The 27058-nt window shown below is 38.3% G+C and overlaps 1 protein-coding gene across 3 annotated transcripts in view; it reads left to right on the forward strand.

The window, feature by feature from the left end:
• The window catches only part of RSRC1 (arginine and serine rich coiled-coil 1), a 171037-nt gene that overhangs the window by 54120 nt on the left and 89859 nt on the right, over positions 1-27058 (forward strand). For all 3 annotated transcript variants that reach the window (XM_042793813.1, XM_042793800.1, XM_033000092.2), the window contains one exon: positions 21600-21636. In XM_042793813.1, coding sequence (XP_042649747.1) covers positions 21600-21636 — 37 coding nt within the window. The remainder of the gene's footprint in view (positions 1-21599; positions 21637-27058) is intronic.

A 27058-nucleotide genomic window follows, 5' to 3' on the forward strand; every position in this document is an offset into this window, starting at 1 on the left:
TTCCATTTTTGAGCAAAGCTGCTGAATTTCTGAGTCTGATTCCTGTAAGGGTTCAGGGTACAGCGGGTGCGCGTGCTCTTCCTGTCTCATTCACAGCATCTGAGCCAGTCTTGGAATAAAACATCTTCAGTTCTGCAGCAGAATCCACCAACACGTAGAGTGTAGTGTCTCCAGCCTGCACCACATTTGAATTGTGACAGCGTTACTTAAGCATTATTTTGGTTTTAGTCCCTTTTTTCATAGATTATGGTAACCAGATGAATTGAAGTTTACCTGGAGTAAAAGTCTGGGCATCATTGCCACCTCAGGCATCAATTTTTACATTATTCATAGTGTTAAAAGCAACATCTTTAAAGATCCATGAAAGACAAGACTGGCAAATCTTTGCGTGACTTTCAGGGTAGAAATGGGAAGACCCAGAGGAAGCATGTCAGATGTGCTGGTGATTCTCCTGGATCTGCTTCCAGCTGCTGAAGTTCTTGTAAGACAAGGCCCATTTAATGGTGAATTATGTTGGGAATGATTTTTTTCCTGGACTGAAATCGAAAAAGCAAGATCAGTCCATTCTCTCAAAATGGATTAAGGGATTGATCAGGAAGGCCTGACTTTGCTGCTCAGATCAGAATCTTTTGAGGCTGCTTAATGGGATCATGCTGTGTCAAAGAGGGAAAAGGGTTTTATTTCCATTGATTCTTGTCAGGTGGGCATTGCTCTGTGCTTTGAAAAATATTAAAGAAATGCACACAATGGATTTATGGGAAAGTGTTTAGCAGAGTGTGATGGGGAATGCTTCCTATGGCTCTGCGGGGGCAGGAGGAGAGAGAAGGCTTCATAGGTCTGTCTCTCCCGTCTCCCTTTTTCCTGATGTGAAAGTAAAAACCTTTATTTCCTGACCATGTTAAATAGCATCTAAAAAACCTCATACAGCACAATCTCTGTATGAAATTTTTGATAATGTCGCAGCATTAGTTTCTACTGGGAGTTAATTTATGGCAGGTTCTCTCTAAGTCAGGAGCATGAAGATGGAAGAGAAGCTTATATGTAGTGGGAAACATTAAATCTTATTTAAAAGGTCAAGATATGTTTTGTATAGAAGAGGACAAAAGATTAAAATCCACCAATTAATTTGTTTAAAAAAACAAAACAAGCTTTAGGCCCCAGAGCTTGTTGGAAACTATTGTCATTAACTTTAGAGGTTATATAATAGATCTCTCCTCTTGAGAAATAGATGTACCGATATTAATTGGAAACATTGGAAGTTTTGCTTGTTTATTTTCAATAAAGATTAAAGCACAATTTATAAATGGGAAAAAAAAAAAAACAAAAAAAAAAACAAAAAACAAAACCCAGAAGTCACAGAAGTGCTATTTTGAACGTTCCGTATTGCAGCACATGAAGCACTTTAAAAGGTTTTTCTTTTCCCACCAACTCTTCTCGGTTGTTTTTCCCTTTCCATTATGTACAAGGCTGGACTGACATGTTGGAGCTCTCATTGCTGCATTTAAGCGCTCGCTCTTTGGCAGCTTTCCCCTGCAGTGCAGTTCAGCTTTCATTTCTTCTCAGTGGTGGGCACAATACGGAGAGGAAGGGAAGCGGAAAAGAACACAGGTAACGGGCAATTCTGTGCTTCATCCTCTTACTTACCTTCTTGGGTGTCCATCAGTAACTTATTTCTTTTTCTAGTTTAATAAATATGCTACTTTTGTCTGTCTGTACTTTTCAAGCCTTCAGGCTATAATAGCTCAGTGAATTGATGTGAGATGTTTAGCTCTAGATGTTAAAGGCTTGAAATTTTATATACTTGTGGTTATTATTTTTGACAATTACACTCCACACTGTATTAGTAATATATTCTCAATGATGGAGATGCCTTATTTTTGGGTTGTACTCCTTCCTTATGAGAGAGAAATTTTGTTCTGACAAAGTTTCCTAGGTTTTGATAAACTTAACCTAACATTATCACTGCTCTGATCCTAAGACTTTAACTAAGCTTTAACTAAGCATTGAGATTGTGTAATATCTCTACACTGCTCCCTGCTGAATGGAGGCTGCACCAAATGGATTTGCAAACATTTCTGAAGTTGATCAGTTTATTCAATCCAAAGTAAGCCTTGGCTGCTGATGGTATATTTTTAATGAGGTTATGCGTTGAAGTTCTGTTAGGTCAGCATCTGAAAACTCAAAAATACCAAAAAAGGTTAAAAGTGACAATCCCACATTCCTTGATACTGTCACCATATGTGATGTCCCTCGTGGCCCTTTTTTGCCTACTGCCAGAAATCATTGCTTACCTCAAGCTTATCAATTTTGCTCTATAACTCCGAATGGGATTTTATGAAGCAGTTGCGCATCACGGGAGAGAAGCAGCTGTGACTTAGTGGGGATGAGTTTCGTGCCAGAGGTCCTTTGCCCAGGCTGGGATGCTGGAAGAGGTACGGGGCAAGGGCCGGACGTGTCTTTCGAATACGATGCGTTTCTTTGGAGATATTTATGTCCAGAGATGTGGTGAGCAGCTATGGTTTGGCTCTGCAGCGCTGCGCCCAGCTCCTTGCTTCCTGCTGACCTCCGCTAACCTTTCCGTGAGATGTTTTGTCAAATGGGTTGTGTCAGTGCTTACGTGACACCCCCCGGCCCCCCCCCTCCTCCCTCCCTAAAACGGGGGGCCCGGGGGCCTTTGCTCGCTGCCAGCTGTGGCGGGGTGCCTGGCGAAGCAAACCAGCCAGCGGCAGCGAGGTTTGAACCCCGAGGACAAAACCCAAACCCCGCCGGGTGAGCACAACGTGCCGTCGAGCGCGGCGAACAGGCTTCACCCCCTCCTCGCTGGAGGGTTCGGAAAGCTCTTCGGGGTGTTTGTGAGAATAAGGGGGGTTTTGCTGTGAACAGTCCCGTTATAACGTTTGTTATTTTCTTGCTCTTCCTTTTCTGTACAGCAAGATTCAGTACAGAAGAAACCCACGTTTGTGTAACTCCTAATTGTTTTAGTAAACAGAAAAGATTCCAAATTATTATAGGATTTTTTTTTTTTTTTTTTAAAGGAGGCAAAGCAGTCCAATGGGAAACTTCAAAAACAACTAAAAAGGGGCAGGAGCAATTTTTCATGCTGACTGTTTTCTCAGCATCAAACCACTTTTATCAACTATTTTTATCCAACCCTTGGAATAGATTTATACAGAGCACAAGATGTATTTTTTTTCCTTCAATGTAATGAAAATTCTCTAGAAATAAGTTAAAATAAGATTGTCCATAAAGAGATTTTCTCACCAGTTCAAATAACCTGAGTAGAAAACTTATCATTTTCTTTCACTATCGATCCCCTTAATTTATATATTTGGTTGGTTATTTTTAGGCAAACACTTAGGGCTTTGCAGTCTTTGTTTTTAAAGTAGTAGTGACAGTCAGGTACGATTTTGTAAAAAGCTGCTCAAAGGTACAGGACGTTGCACAAAATTCCATGAAGAAATTGTTAAACTTTTTTATGGAGGAAGAGGAATATCGAGGCTTGTAGGTAGGGTCGCGCATTGGAAGCGCTGTGAGGAAGCGCCTACCCATAGTTTCTGCATAATAGTGAAGTCGTGCGGTTTCGAGGTGACCATATCTTGAACCTTTGCTAGGAAAAATGAGTTAATGAAATCACAGCCTGTCGAAAGGCGTGGATAGAAATAACAGTAACAAGCAGAAAGCCTTAGCGCAGAGGTGAGAATCTGGGATGAATACTTTTTGGTGTTTGCTGCATAAAAGAGGTGCCCAGGATGCTCCGTTTGTTTGGCACCGGGGGAGCTGCTTGGTGGGGTGAGCGAGGAGAGGACAGTGCGGGGTCGGAGCAGGGAGCTGGGAGGAGTAGCAGCGATTCTTCCCTGGGAAATAAAGCCCCAAGCAGCAATGCAGAGACTGCCTCGTAGTCTGCTTCGTCTTGAACAGAGAGCATTGCTGATAAGGGGTGTTTAATCGCAGGAGATACAATATTTTAAAAAATATATTACCTTTCAGTGGCTTTTCAAAGCGCTATCCAAATGTCTTTCAAACAATTCTGACAATTTTACTCCAACCATGAGTGGGTTGCACTAAGGTGATATGATCATTATTTATCTGGATAAATGATCCCTCCAGTTCTGTGATAGCACAGCCTGCTAATAAAAGCATACTCTAGGGGAGTACTTCTTTTTTGGTTGCAAAATCATGCTAAACGTGTTCACAGATGGATAATACGTATGGAAATACTTTTTTTTTCTTTTTAGTCGGTATGGGAATAGACATTTTGTGAACATATGATCTAATTTTAGCCCGGCGGTTTTCACACATGATACCAGTGATACTTATTTCTGCCAGGAGAAATAAAGTGTTTAGTTTTATATGCAACATCATGCTTTCTTTTTCCTGGTCTGCCTTTAATCTAGTACTGTGTTTATGTAATGCAATAGAAATGTTGCTAACATGATTATACTTTTATATCTTATTAGCTCAAATACTGAGTACAATAAAATGGAAAACTGTTTAAATTTTATGTTTAAGTGCTTGAGATAAGAGTTCTTGTAAATGAAATGTGATTACATTTCTGTAATAGATCTTCTCTGTCTGTTAGTACTTTGTTTAGCTATGTAATTCTATTGGGATTGCTGTTTCTAAGTTTGATTTTTTTTTATTTTTAAGAAATAGCCATGTAAAATATTCAGTGTTACACACAAACAAACAATGAACAGAAATCTAGTGAAAACTCAGTGTTTCCTGTCTGGAAAAAAAAAAAAAATCATTGCTAGATAGTTTTCTTTGTGATAACCAATTTGAATTAAACATAATTCCCTAACATCACCTTGAATTTCCATCTGTGTAACCCTGATGTTCTTAAGCGTTTTGCATTTACCTAATGCTCTGGGCTATTTTCACTTAGCATGTATGGAAAACTGTGACTATCTTAAAACTGTGGATGATATGAATAACAATTGTTTGCTGATCTTACCCTGTATCTCCCTGGATAACCTGCAGTCTGCAAAGGCTGAGTAAGTGGCAGATAGCTTTTGTCGTCTCTTATCCGGGCTGTACACTTGTAAGGAAGAGCAGGGATAATCGCCTAAATCTAATTAGGGGTTAAAAGAGGCCATGACTGTGATGTGGCAGTGAGACACCTTACTGTATCAATCCTGTTTGCATTAGAAAAATAAGGTTGTCATATTGATTATTCAAATTAGCTTATATTGGCCATGGCTCAATGGCTTGTATCGCAGCTGAAGCACATGAAGGTCCCAGCTTTTCAGAGAAGACCTATGCTTATAGCATATATTATGTGGTGTCTTGTTTGCTAATTTAAGGGTTTTAAAACTGAGAGAGTTTTATCGTGAGAATTAAGGGTTTAAGTGACCATCAGAAAATGAAGTTGAGCTTTCATGTGTGATATTTGTGATTGCTGAAAGCTATTAAATGAAGGCCAATAAATTTGCTTTAGATCTTTTATGGAAAAATCAGTATTGGAGTCAACAGATCTTGCAGTATTATGGTTGCGCACTAATTGATGTTTAGTTCAAAGTCAAATGGAGCTAAAAAGAGTAAAGTAATTGCATTCAGATCAATTCCACATTCAAGAGAGAGTGAATTCCCATGGCTATGACTTTGGGGTCTATATTTTAATTTAAGGAAAAAAATTCTACCTGGTGCTGGCCTATTATAGTATTCTTAAATATTTCTCAGCACTTGGCTTTTTGTCATTCAACAATCACATCTGCTGACATCCTGCAAGGGTATAGATGCTCTGGAGAGTGCTAATTTCAGCCTTTCTCGTTACCGTAGTCATGATGAATGACGTAAGTGCCATACATAGAATGGGCAAAAGGAAAGCCTTTAAGAAGACCAAATTATTTTCTGTCTGTGTGCTTTTGTAGTACACCAAGAAGTATGTGCTAGACTGTGTCATATGCACAAAGACTGGACATTTTACAGATATTTTTCCATTGGTTTGTGCAACTTCTGTCATTACAGATGTACAAGAAAAAGAGTACCTTAAATCCTAGCTATCAGGCAGAGTTTGCGAATTTTTCTCCCTGGCTGAAATGATTTCAGTCATCTTATATATGGTTTGAACATTTCTGTTTACCCTGGGTGTTGGCTATGCTGTATTTCTTTCTACTGCTTGGCAAAAAAAGTGTGCGTAGCTAACTAAACTTTTTCTCTCTATTGCGTGTACGTACAAGGTTTTCAACTTTCTTTTTAAATTTCTTCAGTTGATTCTTCCAGTTTCTTCCATTATCTGCTGGTGGTACTGGTGTAAGAGTTACCCATGCGAATGCTAACCTTGCAGGCTGACCTTGTTGACTGAAAGCCACAGCGACCAGAGGAAGGAGGTAGAGATATATATGTATAAATGTTATATTTTGTTTGCTTACATTGTTAGAACAGCAGCCTGACCTGTTTTGAAATACTAGAAATCATTATGCGCAAATGTTCACGTAACTTTCCAATATCTTGCTTGAGCAGAAAGTTAAGTAGGTGGCTTATCCTGTCGTGCCATTGTGTAAAAGGCCACTCGGCCCTGACCATTGTTACATGAATGTGTTTGATTGCTTGGAACAGTTCCAGTTTCTGGGGACACTGGCTTCTGGCACTTCTTTGCAAGACGTAGTAATATCGTATATTGCAATAATAGAATAACTTTCAGCCAAAACTGAAAATCTAGGAAAAGAGCCAATATACTAGATTTCTTTTTTTTCAGCACTATCAATATGCTATTTCTGCAGATCAGTCCCTCAGTCTGTGCAGTCATTCTGTATTCTGAATTTGTTATATTCTTTTTTCTTAAGTCTGACTTTAATCCCTTTCAGAGCACAGGGACTCCGGTGTTCTCTACCATGGTCTTCTACTAGTAGTTAGCAATGTATTCATGTTCTTGTATTTAACATCAGTAAGACTGTTTGGAATACATTTCTTAAAAAGAGTGAAATAAGAAAATATGACCAATATTGTAATAAAGCAGAGAAAAATCCTTAATTCTGGTAGCGTCAGAGAGAGGCAAAATTTTCTGATAGCAAAGGGATTGCTCGCTCTAATATCTGCTCCTCCTTTGAAAGAATACAAAAGCTTGATTCACACACAAGGGCGACTAAGTCTGGGATGGTAGAGGCTCCCATCCTGAACTGTCTGCATTGCTTTGCTGTAAAAATTAACATTTTTAACGTAAACCAGCACCACTTTTGGCTTGCCGTAGAGCACGAGTCTGTAATGGTTGAGGAAGTCCTCCACGAGCAGCCAGGGAGGGGAGTGCTGGAGGGGTTGTGTGATCGGATAAAATCATTTCCATCGTAGAGTTGGTTGCCTTGTGTCGATACCAGCCTGTCGAGGGAGGTCTGTGAAGGTTCAGCATGTCTCCTCTCCTAAATGATGGTAACTGAGGTGAACTGAAACGGGTACAGCTAAAAATAGAGGGATTAAGGTAACTTTTATGGACTAATTAGGCTTCTAGCTCCAAATTATTTCCCCAGAGAAGCCCAAAGAGCAGTGCTGCTGAGAACTTGAAGTAGACTTTGTGATGTGTGGCTACAGTTTGCTAGTTAGGTTTGTAACTTGAGGTGGTGGTTGGATATTTGCTGGGTTTTTTTGTGGATCAGAAATTCATTCCACCAGAAGTGCTTGCTCAGTCAGCCTGATCGCCCACGTTTCCAGGTCTTTCTGTATGGTCTGTGAATCCTCTAGAAATTGCCGCTGTTGAAGGATCTGGCTGCTTATGTGTTCAGAAGCTGTTTTTGTGGAAGGTTTCACTTTACGTCTCATATTTGCAGGTACAGTAGGAAGTGCTGGTTTTAATCTTCAAGCTCCAAATTGCACAAGATCCAAGTTTCCTTGGAGCCTGCCATGTTTATGGTACTTAATTTTTTCCGGGATCTTTTGGCTTTGTATTAGAAAAACAACCTTTGAGGGAAATCTTGGCTGTAGAACGAGACATGCTTTATATTTTTGTCTTTTCTTCTAATTTTGGTCCACTTGGTGGTAAATCAGTAGTGTGTAATACTAATTATTTTAATTTCATTGAAGGAATGCCAAAATACAAAATGCATAGCAAGATTTCTGGTCTAGACTTTGGCTGGCCACTTCTCGGCAGTTTGCTGCGTCTTGCAAAGCCAGTACTGCTCTCCGTTTTCACCGGAGACTTTCTCTGTGAAGAGCCGGGGATGATAAATGCCAAATAAAATAGTCTTTCATGGTAGTAAAAGGTTAAAAGCGTATTAATGAAAGCAAGCATTTTGGAGAGTGAGATGAATGAGACCAGTGTGATGTGGTAAGAACAGCAGATTTAACAATTAAAAGAACATATGAAGAGTGTGGTGCCTTGAGGAGGTTTTGGTGCAGCTCCACCAGCGGGAAGTGTTTAGCCAGCATTATTTGATGGGGTTTTGTTAAGATGTAAAAATTAGAAAATGGAAAAAATCCAAAATTGTGATTTACTGGATCTTGGAGATCTTTTCTTGTTTGCTTAACTCATCACAATGTTTTGGACATCAGATTCTAGACGGTATCAGTATTTTCAACACAGGCATAGCAATGTCCTGAATACATCTCTTGCTTCTGAAGTTTCTCTCGGAGAAGTGGATGTGTAATAAGCACAAGACCAAAAGCAATTTTAGCATTGATTAATGTTCTCAAACAGTAACAGACTTGTAAATTTTATAGTCAGAGGCCATTACAAATGCTGGAGAAAGAAATAACAAATAAGCACGATACAGACCTGTTAGTGTTCGTTGCTTAGTGGTGCTGTTGAATTAGTGGAGAGTTAATTGCTCTTGGAATCAAGAGAACTGTTAGCCTTGTCAGATAATTTAAGGAAGTTAGCCTGGTCTCTACAATCTAGATGTAGCTGTATTAGGTACAAATCCACTGTGACTAGGTCCAGGTGTGACAGATTTTTTTTTTTTTTTTTTTGGCAACTCTGAAGGTCTTTGTTATTGAATACTGCAATATTATCATCAAGATACACTTCAAGTTCTGAACCTTGCTATTACATATCTTTTTAAAGTGCTTTTGCAGTCTTTGGTGATTTGTTAGCATGCAGGTAACCAGCACTGTTTTGGACTGCATGCTGTGCAAACAAAGGTGCTGAAGTGGGCACTGGTATAAACAGGACTGCTTTAGTGATCTCTGTTGATCTCCTCTTCTTCCAAATCTTCTTCTTTATGAACTTCAGTTATTTTTTTCTAACCTTTCCATTAATTTTAAAGAACCCTTTCTGTGCCCCTTTTTTTTTTTTTTTTTTTTTTTGTCATTATCTGTTAGGCTTGGTTTTGGTCCGATATGTTAGAGCTTTGCAATTATTTTTTTTTCAGTTTTGATTAAATATTATTTCCTTCCCTTTATTTGTGGCCAGGGAATTAATTTCCTATCAAGCTTGAACAACTCAAGCTCTACCTTTTAAAATTTTATAAATTCATCTTGCAACGCAGCCCAACGTGGAAGTTGTTAGTAGAAGACACAACAGTCTTCCTTACTGAGTGTCAGACTTTAAAGACACCTTTTTCATTCTGAATACATTTTCAAAATTCATCTGGGCTTTAGCAAAACAGCCTTTTAGAAGAATCTATGAGTCTTCTGCTTAAAATAAAAGGATCTTTGTGATGCTCTCCATAACTTACCGGCCTCAAAATATTGAAAAACATGAGCAAAACTCTAGAGTCACGTAGGATAAGATGCGTTTGAATGCTGAGGAGATACTGTGGAGGATGCAAATCATGCCATTCAAAAATAGTTATGATATGTTTATTTAAGGAGAAAATGGCTGCAGTATTATTAATGTGTCTGTTGAGGTTTGCTCACATTATTCATGAAACAACAGGGGCTTCTCCCTCACGTTGGACTTAGGTTGGAGAATCTTCTGAGCTGCTCCGACCTCTCAGCGGATGCCCGGACTGCTTGGAATGACTGTTTGACAGAAACCAAAAGACTTTCGAAGGTTTTTCTTTCGGGCTACACATGTTATAATAGAAACAAACTGTTTAATTGTGAAATACAACCTGAAATTCTGGTCTCTTATGACCAGAAATGCTATGGGCTGTCTTAGCTGATGTAGTTGAGGAGATGGAAACTAAATATTCTGAGATCAAGTGGATGTGCTTTTTTCAGCAGAAGGAAAATTTTTACCTTGTATAGGAATGAAAACCTATGCCTGTCTGACATTTAAACATATTTTAATCATTTAGCGTATATTCTGAGTGTGTTCCTTAGGGAGATAAGTCAGGCCAGATGAAAGAACGTGGAGGAATTAAACTATAGTGACAAAATCAAACTGCAGGAACACAAAGAGGAACAGTGAAAAAGCATTTACAAATTGGATTTTTATACCTCCCAACAGTGAATGCCTAAAAAAGCACGAGGTTTCAGTGTGCTAAAATTGGATCAAATGCAGTCACAAGCAGTGGAATTTCAGTAAAGTGGCACTTTGTGGGTCTCAGCTGAACTTGACCACGGTTGCCAAAGTGCTGCACACATCTTCAGTAATAACGGACATATGAAACTACCTTTTCTTAGTCTTTGGCCTTAAAACCTGTGTCCTAGGACTGATGGGTCATCCTGCTCTTTCATCTGAGCTGCGGGGATTAATCACTTGTGAATGCTAGAAACAAATACCTACCTTTACCGAAGAATTAATCTGCTGCTTATCTTTGCTTTTTATTCTGAATGTCTGCTTTACAGAACAGAGGGTGGGGTTTGGTGTGTTTTATTTTGTTTAGTTGTTTGGGGTTTTGTTTTTGGGGTTTTTTTGTTCTTTTTTTTTTTTTTTTTTTTTTTTTTTTTAATCGATCGTTTATTTTTAAGCAGCACCAGCATTGTACTGCTGGTAGCTAGAGAGGAGGGAAACACATCCCAGATTTCTACGGCAGGATCCTGGGTTTTTGGGACTGTATTAGTCTTACCCAAAGCTGTGACCTGCTATTTGAAATCCATCTGTTCGCTTTCTGTTAATTTGTGTTCTGAGTGCAACATCTTGTGCTCTTTCAAGGTCCTTCCAAAGTGTGTGAACTTTTAATTCATTTTTATTTTATATACTTTATTTTTGGGGAAGCAGAGGCGGTAGGGCAGCAAAAATGACTATGTTCTAATGCTACAGAAATACAGGCACATAGTTTTTTTATTTAGTTACAGTATTTTTTTAATTATAAGAACATCTCTCTGTTTAGAACTTCTGAAGAAACTTGTGAAGTGCAAAGAACAAAACCAAAGCCTGCGAGTCTGCTGGTAACTTCTGGTGTTTAGATTTCTCATAAAAGAAACTCTTACTATAAAGGAGCATTTGCACAAGGGCTGTATGGAAAAAGTTGTCTGACTTGTAGTGATGGATTATAAAGACGATCAAAAATGTTCTTTGTAAGGTATGCAAATAGCATAAGGAGTGACTGACAAGATGGGTCCCTGAGTTTGAGGAAAATTTTATTTATTTTTGTTTAAAAAGAAAACAATCTATCTACAGATGGATATTGAAAGTGCGCTTGTTGGCACTGATTATGGGTAACAGACCTGAGGCTGGATGAGCTTAACTCGGTTAAGATATTAAATTATAGGTATTAGCTTTGTTCTGTGAACTGAGATCTGTGGGGATTTAAGGAAAGAAAGAAAGAAAGAAAAAAAAAAAGAAAGAAAAGAAGAGATTGTGATTTGTTTCTAAAGTTAGTATAGAAGATTTAAATTGTTGCTGTAGAATATTCAACAATAGAATGTGTATCTGTACAGTCCAACCTAAATGTGCCGGTAGTATCTTGCAATATGAACTTTGAGCAATGAGTGAAAGCATCAAGTTGTTTTTTTTTTTCAGAGGGATTAATAGAAAGTTGTATGCCAGCGAGTAAGTTTTAAATGCTCGATAAACTTCTGTAAGGTTTTATCCTTTTGGGAAGAATGCATAGCACAGAATCTTAGAAAAATATTTACTATTAATTAATACAGACAAATTCTGGATTAATTTGTTTCATAGGAAGAGTGCTTTTAATTGGTAACTTTATTTTTATTGAACATTTAATGAGGAACTGATTAGTGTTTCCCTAAGCACAATTTTCATGAGTACTTACTGGGTTTTGTACAGTTTATAATGAATTTAGACAAAGATGGATCTGTTCAGATACAGTGTCATTTCAGTGTGGTGTAGTGAGCTGTGTATTCTTGAGGTATTTACAAGACATTATTACAGAACTTGTTTAATGTGCATAGATAGTTTTTTAAAAAAAAGAAATGGGATTGAGATTTCCTTGTGTCCCTTTTTTTTTTTTTTTTTTTTTTTTTTATCAACAGACTGAGGGCCTGAAGGAATAGAGGAAGTGAATGGACACCAATGTATCCAAATATCTCATTTTGCCTAAAAGCAAGTGCCGGCAGATAAATGCCCATAAAGGGATTTCTTTCTTAAGCCCCATGGATTTTTTTTGCAACTTTTTGTGTGAGTTAGAAATGAAAACCATTCATCTAGTGCCCCAAAGAACGGCCTTATTGAATGGAATAACAGTGTAATGTACCATTGAAGGCAGGATTGAAAGTGATTATCTTGTTAACTCTTGACAGTTACCGCCAGCTTGAAATAGAACTGGCAGGCTTGATTTGCAAATGAATTAGAGCTTTTTCATTTTGTGCCAGGATCATCTTTTTATATTCTGATATGACAGATGCTATGTTCCCTGCTTTTGTTTCTCTTCAGTTTTATACTTGCAAATAAAAAACAAAAGATTATGATAGTAATTTTATTTGCATCTTTTCTCTAGGAGTTTATTCTTTGTCTAGAAGTTTTTAATCTTATATTTTTCAAAAATTTGTTTAAGAATAGTATTGTTCCTGCAGAATAAAATTTCATTAGGTTAAGTACAGTAGTAATTGGGTGAATGAGGAGGATTTAGAAGCTTTCAGAAAATGGAAAATTGATTGTACTCAAATTGTTTTAGTGCTTAGAACATTTAAATTTTCTCACTGATTTATACGTAAATTTAATATTCTTCAGTACTGAGACTTGAGTGCAGCTGAGGAAAATCTAGCGTTTTAAAGATTTACCCTAACAGTATGCTCATAGAAATACATGTGTAATTAGTTTCAGACTCAATGCTGACAAACTGTGTTTATATTCTGCAGTCATCCAAACACAGATGGTAAGGTGTTAGGTATGATAATTATTGTGCACTCTTTATATGTTCCTCATTAACCTGTAACACTCTTTACTAGTCCGGAGAGTTTTTACTATAGTTATGCTTACCAACATTAAAACTTGCTCTGCTTTGTTTTAATATTCAGTGCAGCGTTCTGTGCATTTACACTGCTGGACTTTTTGCTACTTTTGTAATCTATTTTGTACTTTGAGGCTAATTAGCAACACTTCCTACGACCACCAATGTCCATTACGGAAATGTTTTCATACACTTTCACCTACAGGATGTGTTTTAATTGAATATCTACTAACTAATATTACAGAAAAGGTAAAACAGGCCAAAGTTGTCTAATTTATTTAAGACTACCAAATAATCTGGTTAACAGAGACAGTGACGTTCCAAAGCCTGAAGCTTAATTGCTTACGTTTGCTAGGAATGCAAACGTTGATTAACAAGGCTTTACTTTTTGTAAAGGGAACCCCGTGCACAGAACAGGAAGACAAAAAAAACACTCATCCACCCAAAACCCAGGATAAAAAAAAACCAAAACAAAACAAAAAAAACAACAACAAAAAAAAAAAAAAAAAAAAAAAACAAAAAAAACCCAAACAAACAACAAAACCCCACTCCATATATAAAAACTCTAGGGACCTGCATGTTACAAGGTCCTTTGAATTGCCAGGTTTATCTGAGGAATGGCTTGAACTGGCAACAGGATAAAGAAACCTGCTTTGATACTTTATGAGATTTCAGTATCTGACCTGAAGTCTTGGTAAAACAGGATTGGGAGCTTTTGGGGTACTTATTTTTGCTTCATTTATCTGAGAAATACTTACGGAGAAAAAGGATTTTTTTGGTAGAGTCTATTTGAAAATATTGGTTCTATCAACACTGTATTTTGTTCTTTTCACCTCTCTATTTAGTTTCAGTATTTATTTCAATTGCATAAAATCCTGAATTTTCTTCTGTGAGCCAGGGCTATATATTTTTTTCTCCCTCTTGAATATTTGATAAGGTCTCTTGGGTACAGATTTTTCTTCTCTCTAGGATAACATATTATGGAAATTGTTTCACCTTGTGTCCTGTTTAAAGTCCCTGGTTTTAGTATGATTCAATTTAGCTTGCATTATATTCTACTGAGTTCTTCAGCAGTTCCGAGTTACTCCATATATGTGTGAGGGGGGGTGACTTCTGCTTTTCTTCCTGCTTTTGATAAGTGACCTTCATATGATCTTCTTGAATCTTCATTGCATTTAAATTTATTAGTAATTGGCCAAGCTTCTTAGCATTTTTTCCTGAGTGAAATAAAGTATTTGGATGACTGGGGCAAGGGAGCCACCGAGCGCACTCCCACCAGCTTTGGAGTCTTTACACTTCAGGATCAGTCCCACATCAGTTGGAATCTGATATTAAGTAATAGCAAAACAACATTCCACACTTTTTCAAAAATATCATGGGTGCTTTTTCTAGCAGCGTGTAGGATTCATTAACCATTCACTATTCTCGATGAAAGTTTGTTCTGAGCAAAAGATTAGAAAGAGCAGCATAAAGTTACTAGTTTAGCTCTGCCTCATCCTGCTGAGCACTTACGTGCAAAAGAAAATTCTCAACTAATGCGTTACGTTGGTTTTATGGATGCTTAGTGTTATCAGAGTAACAGCCAGGCTACTGCTCTGTGTTCCTTCTCACCCATGCCCTCTCTGATGTTGGCATTGCACCACTGAATTATTTTCACTGTTTTATTTTGTAGTCGTTTTATTGATTGATTGGATCTCCAATAAAGGGAGAAAACAGGGGTTTTAGATACCAAGGAGCCACAACTCTTATAGCCATTACTACTGTCTCTTTGAGATACGTGTAGTTCTGAGGGTCTTCGTGTAACTTAAGCAGTAGATTGCAAAGATTTAGATTTTCATTATTGGTAGTATTGTTGGCATATATTGTTTGGTTACTTTCAAAAACCTCAAGTTGTTTTCCTTCATCTTTGTATAATAGAGGCAGCAGGAAATAGCTTTCTTTTATGGTTTTCTCCTCTTGCCTTTTGTATATTCCCTTTGATGTAACTTCCACTTATGGCTACAAAAGTATAGCCCTACTTTTCAGGTTTTTCTTTATAACCCAGAGGAGGTTTAGCAGTAGTGTTGAAGAGCAACGCATTTCCTGGAATTCTCTTTCTGCACGTTATGTAGTCTTGGCCAGCGGTTTGGCACGGGACCAGCTTGTCATCAAAAGGTCAATAGGTGTGAATTTATCTGCTCACCCAGGAGAATGGGCACTGTCCTCTTAAAGATGGTATTGAAGGAGAGGACAGGCATAGGGCTCTAGATTTTTATGTAATCTTTGTTGTGTCTTTCAAAGCCTACTGAAATAAGTGTCTATGGTCTGAAGTCAGATTTGGAAACATTAGCCTGTAATTTTACAGAAAACACAACAATACAAAACCTAAAAAATTTCGTGGAATATGATGGGGGTATCCATTTCTAAAAACAGCATCCAGGACTCTCTAAGTCTGAAGCTGAAATTCAAGCTAGCTCAGGGAAGAACTTCAAATATATAGTGCCTTCTGAACAGTCACTGTGCAAACATAATAACTGTGTGCTTTTACTCTAGCTGTTGCCGATAGGGAGAAAATGCTTTTTTCTCTACCAGGCTTTTATTTTTCTGGAATTGAACAAAGGCATGATCTGGCCATGACTGTTCTACTCTTGATGTCTGGCGTGTTCTATGAGCTTAAGATTAGTCTGTGAAGCTATTCCAGAATATAACATGGTTTAAATGTTTGCATAAATGCATCACTAAATGGTGATAAGGTCACAAGTGCATTGTTCAGGCTTCCCATCCAGTTGCGATTAAACCGTGTGTATGTGTACCCACAATGCCTTATTCCAAAACACGCATGCGAGATAAAAGTTAGAAAAAGGAAAAAAACTATTCCTTCCTTTCCTCCTCCTCTAAAATTCAATACCTGGTATACCTTCAGTCTGATTGTACAGACTTTTAAGGCTGAAGAAAATAAATCCAGAAAAGATTGAGTATATAAAATAAGTAGTAGTGAGGGAGCAGTTCTCTACCTTAGGATATCCCAGGGCGGAATTAAATAGTGTGTAGTCACGTGGAAACCTAATTTTCTTTTTCCCAGGAATATACAGGGCCCAGCTCTAGTCTGGGGCATCATGAGATACCAGCCTTTGAACTTACCATTGAGAGAGGTTGTCTTGCCACAGGTTTCCAGAGTTTTAGATGGGGGATTTCCACATTCTGAGAGAGAAAGGAAATTGTTACCGGCTGGTGATGGTGGTGTTTGCTGTGATTTAGTCAGAAATTTGGAGTATTAACAATGCTACTAGATGGAATAGTCAAAGCTAGTGTAATAAATTCTATATCTGAATCTGATTTAGATTGCTTTGATTTTTAATTTTTTTTTTTTTACAATGCCTACTGACATGCTAAACAGCTCTTAGCAGATCAGCTTTGAGAAGACTCTGAGTATCAGAAGCAGAAAGTGATGAGTCATTGAATTTGCGATGCCAATCTGCTAAAATAATGATGATACACAAAAAGAAAGGTCTAGAGTTAGCTGACCAGTCTACTTCTCCCATAGCTGTCACCTCCACTGTAGTTGCATTTAGTGAGACTGTTGCTCACTTTGGCTGTGTTGAGTCAACGTAGATTCCTCACTAAAGAAGCTTAAGACAGGAGTGGCAGTGGTTATGAAGTTTACGGCAGTAGCTTCACTCGTCCTCTTCACCATATCCCTTGGTTTAATTCCTCATATCTAATCCTAATTTCATTTCTATCTTCTCTCCCTTTATCTACCTTCAACACTGAGCTTAGGGAGGTGGGAGAAGGGACCAGACCACCACTCAAACTGGGTTTCTCGTAATATCTTCGCCCCATTTCATGTAGCTTGTATTGGTGAGTGTTTAATATATTGTCAGCTGCTGAAGATCATAAAGAAGCTCCTGAAGACTTCTGAAGAGATTCAGCTGTTTATTTTGAGGTTGTTTATCTAGAATACAAGCAGGGCTCAGAAACATGCAAAAGAATAGCAGGTATGTGTGCTACTCAGAGGAAGACCTGTAGGGAAGGCTGTTAGACGACAGGAAGCAGTAGAAGCATGTTAACGTGAGGTTAAAGAACAGGAAAACAAGAAGTTGTTCCAAGAACATCTTTCACTATGAGGTTCTTCATCTAAATAGAATACTGGGACAAAAAAGGAATTAATTTAAAAAGATACTTGACAGATTATTGAAAGTATTATATGATGTGCTTGTTGAATGATCCAAGAAAATTTTAAGAGTGAGAGAGCTCTATGAAAATTATCTGTAACCACTTGGGATAATGCTGCCCGATCAACACGTTGGCATTCGTGGAGTTAAAGGCCTTTATTTGAGAGTGTGGTACGGCCTGACCCAAAATGCTGTGTATGACCCTTTCCTTTGCAGCTTGTAGTTGATGTTGTGGAACTGGAGAGGATTCTGCCAAAGGCCTTGCTAGTGATGTGATGAATTATTTATTCATTTAGCTTCTGAGGAAAAAAAGAGACATGGGGACTGTTTGGTGTGGAGTTCAGGCCACCAGGATGGTCAGGGGCTGGAGCACTTGCTCTGTGAGGGGACCTGAGGGGCTGGGGGTGGTTCAGCCTGGGGAAGAGATGGCTTTGAGGGCACCCGGCAGCCACCCAGCCTGACGAGGAGAAGGAGCCATGCTCTTTGAACTGGTGTGCGGTGGGAGGAAAGACGCGCCCAGCACAGACCGCGAAGACGCGACGTTTGGACGAGATAGAAGGAAAGATGCTCCCAGGGAGGCCATGTAGACACCAGGACGGGGTGCCCAAGGAGACTGGACTTTCAAGACCAGCCTGGATAAACTCTGAGCAGCCTGGTGTGGCCTCAGAGCTGAGCCTGCCTTGAGCAGGCAGGAGGACCGCAGCCCTCCAGAGACCCTTCAACCTGAATTATCCGAGAGTATCCACAGGTATAGATAATCCATAGAATTATTCCATGGCCTATGGGCTCCAACCAAAAAATCATGGCAAAGAAAGTTATTAATTATGACTATAAGAGAAGTGTTAAGAGTGAGTTGATAGCGACTTGAGAGGAACCAACGAATGCGGATTGAAGCAGTTTGGTTTTGTTTTGAATAAATTTTTTAAAATTTCAGGATACTTCCAGTTCATCGCTACTGATCTGAGTAACAGCACAGATTAAACTTGGCTGTCATAATTGTTTGTCATTTTAAAGACTGTAAGAGAGACCTACTAACAAGCTTTATTGCCTGTTTTCGTAATAAGTAAAAATATGTGTGAGGTTTTTTTGGTTTTAGGTAGCCTCACAGTGATAAAATAAGTGACTGGCATTGCAGTATGATGTTAATGCTGTAGCTTCTTGAGGGTGCTTTGCTCCAGAGCGCTGTGTCTAAAAGTACCCAGTAATTTGGTTAGCTCTGTTGTGCAAACACAAGTGTTAGTTCTACAATTCCTGTGTGAAATTGCTATAAATTTATTAAAAATTAAATTATTCGTGAAATCTTAAGTTATTTTATAATAGCTAAAGTTTGAATGTTTTAAAGATACTGTGCATTATTCAGCTCCCTTGATTAATGGTTAGTTTTATATGGGAACCTATTTTTCTGAACATGAATATACGTCCAGGTTAAAATCAAGATTTCCAGCAAGTGCTAGTGAATAATTTTAGTTTAATTTACTGGCAAAAGAGCTAACACTACTAAGTTAACACTACCTCAATTAGTTACGTATACTATGGTTTTAAGCAATCCAAAAGCTGGCAACACTTGCTTAAATGAATTCCTGGCTTGTTGGTACAGGTTCCTCAGGACCGTGATTCAAATTTACCTCAGCTGCATTTTTTTCCCCCTGGCATTACCAAAAGCTGACATTTGGATTAGCTTGAGTATTATGCTTACTGGTTTTAATGTATGATTTAGAAATATATGCACTTCAACTAGTATTTTACAGCACAAAGTCTTGAATGTAGCGGGGAAGCACAATTCCAGAGCCTCTCTGATGCCAAAAAGAAAAGCTCAAGAATACAACCAAACTCGCATAATGAACCAAGAAAATAAAAGTGGTGCGCTGGAGGCAGTTTGCAAGGCAGATACGTGTCTTGTTGGGAGCTATGTGGTGTGGTGTGAAAACTGAGTAACACATTATTACCTGATAATGATGTGCAATTAATATAACTTTCTTACGGTGTTCCTGTTTGGGAGCATTATAATACCGGATGTGCCTAAAACTGTTCTTGCCTTTTATTTGTAGTGTTTTATGGTATTAATGATTAAGGTATTCTGTAGACATCTAAGGTTATGTGTTAGGCTGAGCTGTAGCAACAGGTCTGATTTTGCATAACCTAACAGTTGAAATACCGTATTAGTGGGAGTCTTATTTGTATAATTATTGTTTAACTAGCAAGATAAAACTGTGCCATGGCTTCCCTGGGTGTCATCGCTGATGGATGCACGGCAGCCTCCGGCTGGAAAGAGGCTTTCATTGGAAGTGGCAGGTGCCACAAGGTTTATTTAGGACAACCTCAACCTTGTCCTGGTTAGTTTGATAATGTTTGCCTTATGTGTGTTCAACCACTGCATTTCCTGCGTTAGAGCCTTGTGTTACACCAATATTACTATCTGTGCTGCCTCAACTACAAATTGGATGAACAGCCAGTGACACTTTTTCAATATTATTACATTAAACCAAGTGGATTTTGATTGATAACCTAATATTCAACTAATGCAAAACATCAATCATGGCAAGTATATTAATTATTTAATATTGCAGTCTAATTCAGAAATCGATGTGCTGCATGAGGGGAAGGGAAACTCACTGTTCCCAGAAGACTTAAGACAGGGAATGATTAAAAAAAAAAACCCAACCCTGCTGTACTCTTGTGTGTTAGTTCGATACAAATCTTTATTCATTTGCCAATAATCTCTTCGCATTTTCCACTTCAGGACCTTTTTTATCAGTTTTGAGACCTATAATTGAATTAAGGCTGCTTTCAGCACAGGGCAAAAGGAGTTGCACAAATATTGATGAAGTCATGACAGGGATGGTGCAGGAGACAGACCACTAACAGGGCAGGTTTTAAACCATTAGTTGGGAGCTCCTTGCATCAGCTGCTTGGATCCTGCTTCCAAAGTAATTACATTCTTTAAGGCCATTTAGCACCTCAAAAGTAGACGTGGGGGATGATTTCTATTTAAATATTGTATGGCCGTGAATATTAAATTCTTGTTGCAAAGTAGAAAATAATGGTGTAAGGAAAGTGCATCTTTTTCTTTTGCTTCATTCATGATATATTCGAATAGAACCAAAGCACGATGCAGACTTTTTGGAAAGCTTTATGAAATTATAAATAAAATCTTTCTGTAAAAATTCTAAAATACAGTACAGCAAGGTGGTAAAATGGGTAATTGAATGTCGCCTTACTCAGTATTTAGTAATGTTCCATACTTCACATTCTGCCTTAACACAGCCTGTACTAAGCATTAAAGAGAACGGAAGCCTCGGTCTCACACGCTTTGCTGTCTTAGAGGAATGGGGTTGGGGTTTTTGCTCCTGTGGTTTGATATAGTTGAATAATTTGTTGAAAAATTGATAGTATAAATACATACTACCCTATATTGTCCAAGAACCGATTACCTGAAATCCTCGTGGGGCAGTTTCTCCTTGTTTGCCGTGGTTACAGCCCGTCTGCCCCCGAAGGCACCGTTACGGTTTTGGGAGCAGGCAGAACCTGGAGCCAATGGAAGCAGAAACCAGCCGCCTTGTTTAGTGGCTTGGGATTTGGGGACTTCTTAATTCATTTTCCTTCGGTTTTCTTTCAGGTTGTCTTTTTTTTTGCATAGCAGGATGTGTTAAGGATTCATTTTCACTCTGAATTCCGCTTGCTTTTCCGTGTTTTTACTTTGATAGTTTGGTCCACTTTTTTTTTTTTTTTTTTGCAGCTGGCCTTATGCGACATTGCTTTTCATTTTTGTAACTGTACATTTGTAATTTTTTTCAGCTGTTAGGACTCAAATGCAAAGTTTCGAGATGGCTGCCACAACCTTGTTAGTTAGTATACGATTGATTCGGTCCATCACCTTTGTAAATGGTCACAGAATTTTATTATCGAAGTTGTGGCAAAGCAGAACCATGAGCCACTGAATGAGGATTTGATAAATAGCATTACTCACAGTCTTGTTTTATTATTTCCAGTGTGACTAGTGGGATAATTGTATTAAAAATGCTGTTTTTTAAATTAGTGTCCTGTTGCATTGCTACAGTTAGTAACAATTTCAGGGCAGGTGAGATCTGGGGTTTTAAATAATTCTGTAGTTGAGCATTAGGATAATCGATACTTTTTAGGTATTGCAATGATTAAGATATTAAAAGTAAAAATTTTACATACTTGAGAAATTACATGGCGCTGACATTTCCGAGTTAAACATAAATCGTTGTAGACAAGGGTTTAGCAACTATTTAGAACTTTTGTTCTTCTGTTACAGGGACTCTGGAAACATCAAAGCTGGATTAGAACATCTGGTAAGTTTTAATTTTCTCTTGAACATTTGCATCATCTTTGATATCTGCATTCCAAATGAACACTTTTGAATGAGCTTTGAATACCTTGAATTGAGAAAGTCAGCCATTTCCCAGAGGGTCAGCTTACTGTTATTATGTGAAGGCACTTACATTTTCATTTATCTCACCATTTCAAGGGAATTTTAATTTTTTTAAATTACTTTTTTTGATGTAGAGATGAAATAAAATGGACTACAATCCTTGGATTGATGATTGCCTTAATTATAAACAAAAATTGTTTGGTGTTGGATTTTTGGCATATCCTGATCTGAAAACAACAAACTTGTGATTAAAAAAAAAAAAAGAAGACACACACACAATCAAATATTGCATGCATAAATATGGTATGTTTTAGTAATTTGAAGTCTTTGAAAGAAGTGCACAGCTTTGTTTTTTCTCTTGTCTTTGCTTTATGAATAATGTATTGACTTAAATTCCATTCAGGGCTGCAGTATAAAATAATAATTGAGATGCAAAATATTTTTGGTTTAAGTAAACATATTCAAACCGCAAGTGATGGCAAGACATACTTAGCATTAAAAACTAATCAGTTGATCAAAACTGGAAAAAATACAATATTGTCACAAGTCTGAAGCTCATTGAGCCTAGGATGTTAGTGTCAGCAATCATCAGAACATTAAGTAGTTCATCTAAACAGATTATTAAATCCCATTAAATCAAAATATTCACTATTAATGGCACGTATATCTCAGGACATCATGAGAAGTGTTAAACTCATGTTTAATTTTTTCTTAGAGTATCTAAATAACTTGCACTGTTCTGTACTGCTATTAAAATAAAATCTTATCACAATGTATTGCACAAGCATTTGAAAAAATTGCTTTTCTGTTGTTGCTTCCCATTTTGGGAATCACTTGGGAAATATGATTTGTAGGAGCTTGTGTACCAATATCTCCTTGGAGTAACAGCAGGATGAAAAGGATGTATATTCTGGCATAGTTGTCAACAGTTTCCCCTTTATAATGGTGGCATATTAAATGTTCCATTGCAACTAGTATTTTGAATCTGTAAATGGAATAAATAGCTGAGTGTTATGAATAGTTTTTAGAGCAGTTTGAAAATTAATCTTGTTTGCTAGTTTCATTGGTATCTTGCATGCTAGCTGAATCTCTTAAATAAATTTTTAAAATGTTTCATTCTTCTGCTGGTGTCAGGTAGTTGTAATCTGATGGGTTCAGAGAATTTTTCTAATGCATTATAAAGATGCTGTAGTCTTGACAGATGACCATGACTGGTACTTTTTCTAAATTGGGAGTGCTGCAGTAGCTGGAGCTGCAGATCTGATTTATCACGTCACCTCAGGCGGGCAGCAGGAAGAGGCTCCGTGGGTTCTGAGGGGATGGGGATGAGGGGCTGGACTGGGAATAGCCTTCACTGGTGTGCAGGGCTTTCCTGGGATTCGGGGGAAAATGTGCTGGGAAGGTGCTCTGCAGAGTAATGATACCTTAACTTCTTTACAGGGTAACTCACTATATATTTGAATAAAATTTTGTCTCCATTAAATACGTTAGCTGCTTTGTATTTCACTGTCAAAAACCTCCAGTTTTGAAACTTTTTTTTCCTATTCTCTGTGATCTTAGAAAATCTGTCCTGGGAGTGGGTGCACGAGGAAATGAACTGTTTCCCAAGGCTCCCACAAATGGGAGTGTTCGCGCTGGAAACTGTTTTATATCCCAGTGTTATGTCAAACAAGTTCACAAAGACCTTTTGGATTCCAATAAATTATAGGGATATTCATCCGAAGAATTAAGCCACACGATCGCTCTGGTTCTACTACTTTAAATTGCTGCGTCTCCAAATACTTGTAAGGAAGTTTTTCCCTCTTAAGAAAAAAGAGTTGTCTTTATATTGATTTGGTAATCTTTTATTTAATCACCCTTGTAAAAAAGGGTGGTTTACAATTTGTGATATTGTCCTTATGGGGTCTGTACGTTCCTGTGTTTTACTGCTTACCCCTCTTTAAGTAGTTTCTGCCATCCTAGTGTCTAGCATCCAGCTACACAGAGGAGCGAAATAAAGTAGCATAACAACTGCTGTTAAAAAAAAAAAATCGGTCAATATTTTATAAATTGTTGCAGGGCAGAACTTCCAGTTTAAAACCAGATGCTTTTCTAAACAAAAGGAATTTCTTTGTAGGTGGGGGAACTGCCCAGCAGGTCCATGGGCCTGTTTCTGAGTTGGTCAGAAAACAGCATTTTGTTGGTTTAGCTGGTTAAGAAAAGAAACTGCAAAGTTCTAAGCATAGGGGGAATTAGTCTTGTATTCCAAAAATTTTGGTGGGGATTTGCTGAGTTATACTCAGCTAATTCCTTTCTGAGTAACAAATTTTAACAAACTCTTGAAGCCTTGGAGAAGATGATTATAATTCTGCAACTCTGAACGAGTCCTGTTTTCTATTAATAGCTCTGCTGAGAAAGAACCATGGAGCCATAAGTGTGGTTTATTCATTAGAGACACCTTATTTGTGTCTTTTGTATAACATTTCAGAGCAATAACCTGCTTGTCCTTGTGGTCAAGCAGCAGAGTCTGTCCGTTTTAAATGATGAAGAGCACCCTGTCATTAATAGCTTGTTTAGCCCGTCAGCGGTTTGTAAGGCTGCAGTTATTGCCTGCCAAGAACGCGGCGCTGCCCGCGCTGGGTGTTAATCAATAACCCCCAGCAGATGCGGATCAGGCTCTTGTGATCCGGCCCTCGCAGCGCTCGTGCGAGGCTCTGCCAAGGAAGCCGCCGGTGTTCACTATTGACACTTGGGGTTGCAGCGTGTGTCATAGGCGGTGTATAGCAAACTCACTGACTCGTAACTAATACTGGTTAACTCCATCTGGCAGCTCTTTGGGTTTTTAAAAGAGATCTTTAGTAGAAAAACTTGCATAAACGATCACCCAACCAAAAAAAAAAAAAAAAAATCAAAAAATCAAAACCCCAACAGAAAGAATCCCCTCCTTTATCCCAAAAGTATTAATATTTATTTACTAGGATCAGCTATTTTTTTTTCTCCGAGCTTAATTTCAGATGTCGACCTCTCTCACTGATTTTCACTGGCTTAGTTTCAGGGTTCTGGTGATTACAGCTCAGTGGTCCTAGTATGGCTACTGGGCAGCACTGTCTAATGGAATTGTTGGCTTTCTAATGAGCTATAAAACCAAGCAGCCAATTATTTGTGTTCACAAACCATTAATTAACACTCTTAATATGAGTAATTATGTTTATCTTGGTGTTCTGGCAAAATTCCATGCTGGTCAATTATATTCTGCAAGCTCAAATTCTCTCGTATTGAAGAACTGTCAGGCTGAATGGATGGTTGTTATTTTTTTCCTATTGAAATTGCATTTAATTGAAGACAAGATTTTTCACCCTTTTTTTTTTTTCCCTAAAAAAAAAAAAAAAGGCGTTTCATTCTCACATGTCCTTTCATAAAATGCTAATCATCAAAAGCTGAAAAAAATTCCCTTAGGAAAAGAACCGTGGCGTTCTCGGGGAGTTGTAATGTTCACACCCCATCTCCCGTTCTTGGTTCTGACCAAGTTCAGGCAGACACGAATGGGTTGTCTGAACTTTATAACTTTCTTTTCTTCTCATTTGGCAATGGGATTAGTATTGTCCTACGATGGGGCAAGAATCTTTAGCCTGGAGCCGTCTACTTCAGGAAACAATTGTGCAGAAATTCTTCTAAAGATGGGAAATCATCATGAAATAACAATGTACAAGAAAAATCTTTTCCTGTTGTCAGGCAGGTAATCGGATTAGTGGAAGGGAAATGGTGCTGCAAGGTGCTGGTGGCATCATAACCCTCGTAGATGTCAGTCTGTAGCTTGTGATGTCATGAGAAATGGTGATGCAATTATTTCTTTTCTAATTCCTGCCATGCACATCTCATTCATTGCATATGCATAGAGTTAGGGCATTTCACATACAAGGTGGTTTGCTTATAGGAACTCTCTTAATAGTCATTGGCTTGCTGTTTGTTCAGGGAAACATTAAACTTGTATCTTCAACTTGAATCGTCTTGATACTTTCCTTCAGAAAGATACCTAGGGGAGTCCTTTTGGAGTGTGAAGTGTGAGAACGCAGCCACTGCTCGTGTCTTCCTGGCCACGTTATAACAACTGACCTTTTGGAAGTTTTTAAAAAATTTTAAGAATTTGTAGAAATAACCAGATTGGTGCCCTCTTACAAAATAGTGTTAAATATTGGTTACACAGACAAATTATTATTTGTAACTGATTGACTGTTAACTCTTACTGTTTAGAATATAAATATTTGGGTTTGTGTAGACGTACACTGAATTCTTCTGTTGGATTTATTTTTTTTTTGCATTGAGCCCCAAATACTGTTGACTAGCATGAGGTTGCAACTAAAAACATCTCTGACGATGCAAATACATAGCTGCAAATGAATATCGAGGACCTGAAGGTAGCAGGAATGTGTTCCTGTAAAATAACCATTAGATGAGAGGGAATACAATTTTATATACGTTAAAAATATGTAAGTATCTTAAATGTCAGTTTTATCGAACATATGGAATATAGCTGATAGTTTTCATCATGTTCCATCTACCATACTGAGAAACGCAGTCATCAGAGTTCATAAAGTGGTTTATGCACTTCACACAATCGTGGAAACTGTTACTCCTGATTAAAAACACACCATACAGAGCAGAGAATTGGGCATGTTTAGTAAGGTTTACATACGGATGCTCACATTTTTGAAATATTCAGCACAGATGATTGATCAAACTTATTTAAAAAGGGTCTTTTATGTTTACCTTTTTTTCAAAATGGATGGTGATAAACAATAACCTTAACTGCAATTAGGTGTCAGTGTTTTAGGAACCTGAGCCAAATCCCGCCCCCCACTCTAATTTTCATCACTTATTAATAAGTGATAGTTTCTCTTTAAGGTTGAGACATATTACTGTCGAAGTGTTCTTCTCAGTGCAGATCCCCAGAACGAGTTTTCCTGGCAGGTCATGGCTGTGCTGAGCCCTGGCTGAGATTTCCATTGCAAGACGTCGTCCCAGTCTGCGACTAAGATGGCGAAGGCCGAGGGTGGAGGCCTCTTCCACCTGCGGCCAAAGTGCCGTTTCCGTACGGCGACGTACTCCAGGGACTTCCACTTCGGTAGCCTGAAGAGCCACGGACTGTGTCCCTCGCTCTTCACATCACGAAACCAAGGCTGGCAGCAGCTTGGACGGTGCTTTTGGAGGAGAGGTGCCAGGGCCGGTGATGACCCCTGCTGAGAGGGACCCCTCGTGTCACCGACGTGGGTAGGCCTCGGTGGCTGATGGAAATGGCTTCTCGCTGCGGCCGTGGGGGAGCAGGGTGTCCGGGACAGCGTCTTACACGCTCACCCTCTTTTAAG

The sequence above is a fragment of the Tyto alba genome, unplaced genomic scaffold (assembly GCF_018691265.1).
Source record: "Tyto alba isolate M040663 unplaced genomic scaffold, T.alba_DEE_v4.0 Super-Scaffold_10, whole genome shotgun sequence".
Classification (NCBI taxonomy): Eukaryota; Metazoa; Chordata; class Aves; order Strigiformes; family Tytonidae; genus Tyto; species Tyto alba.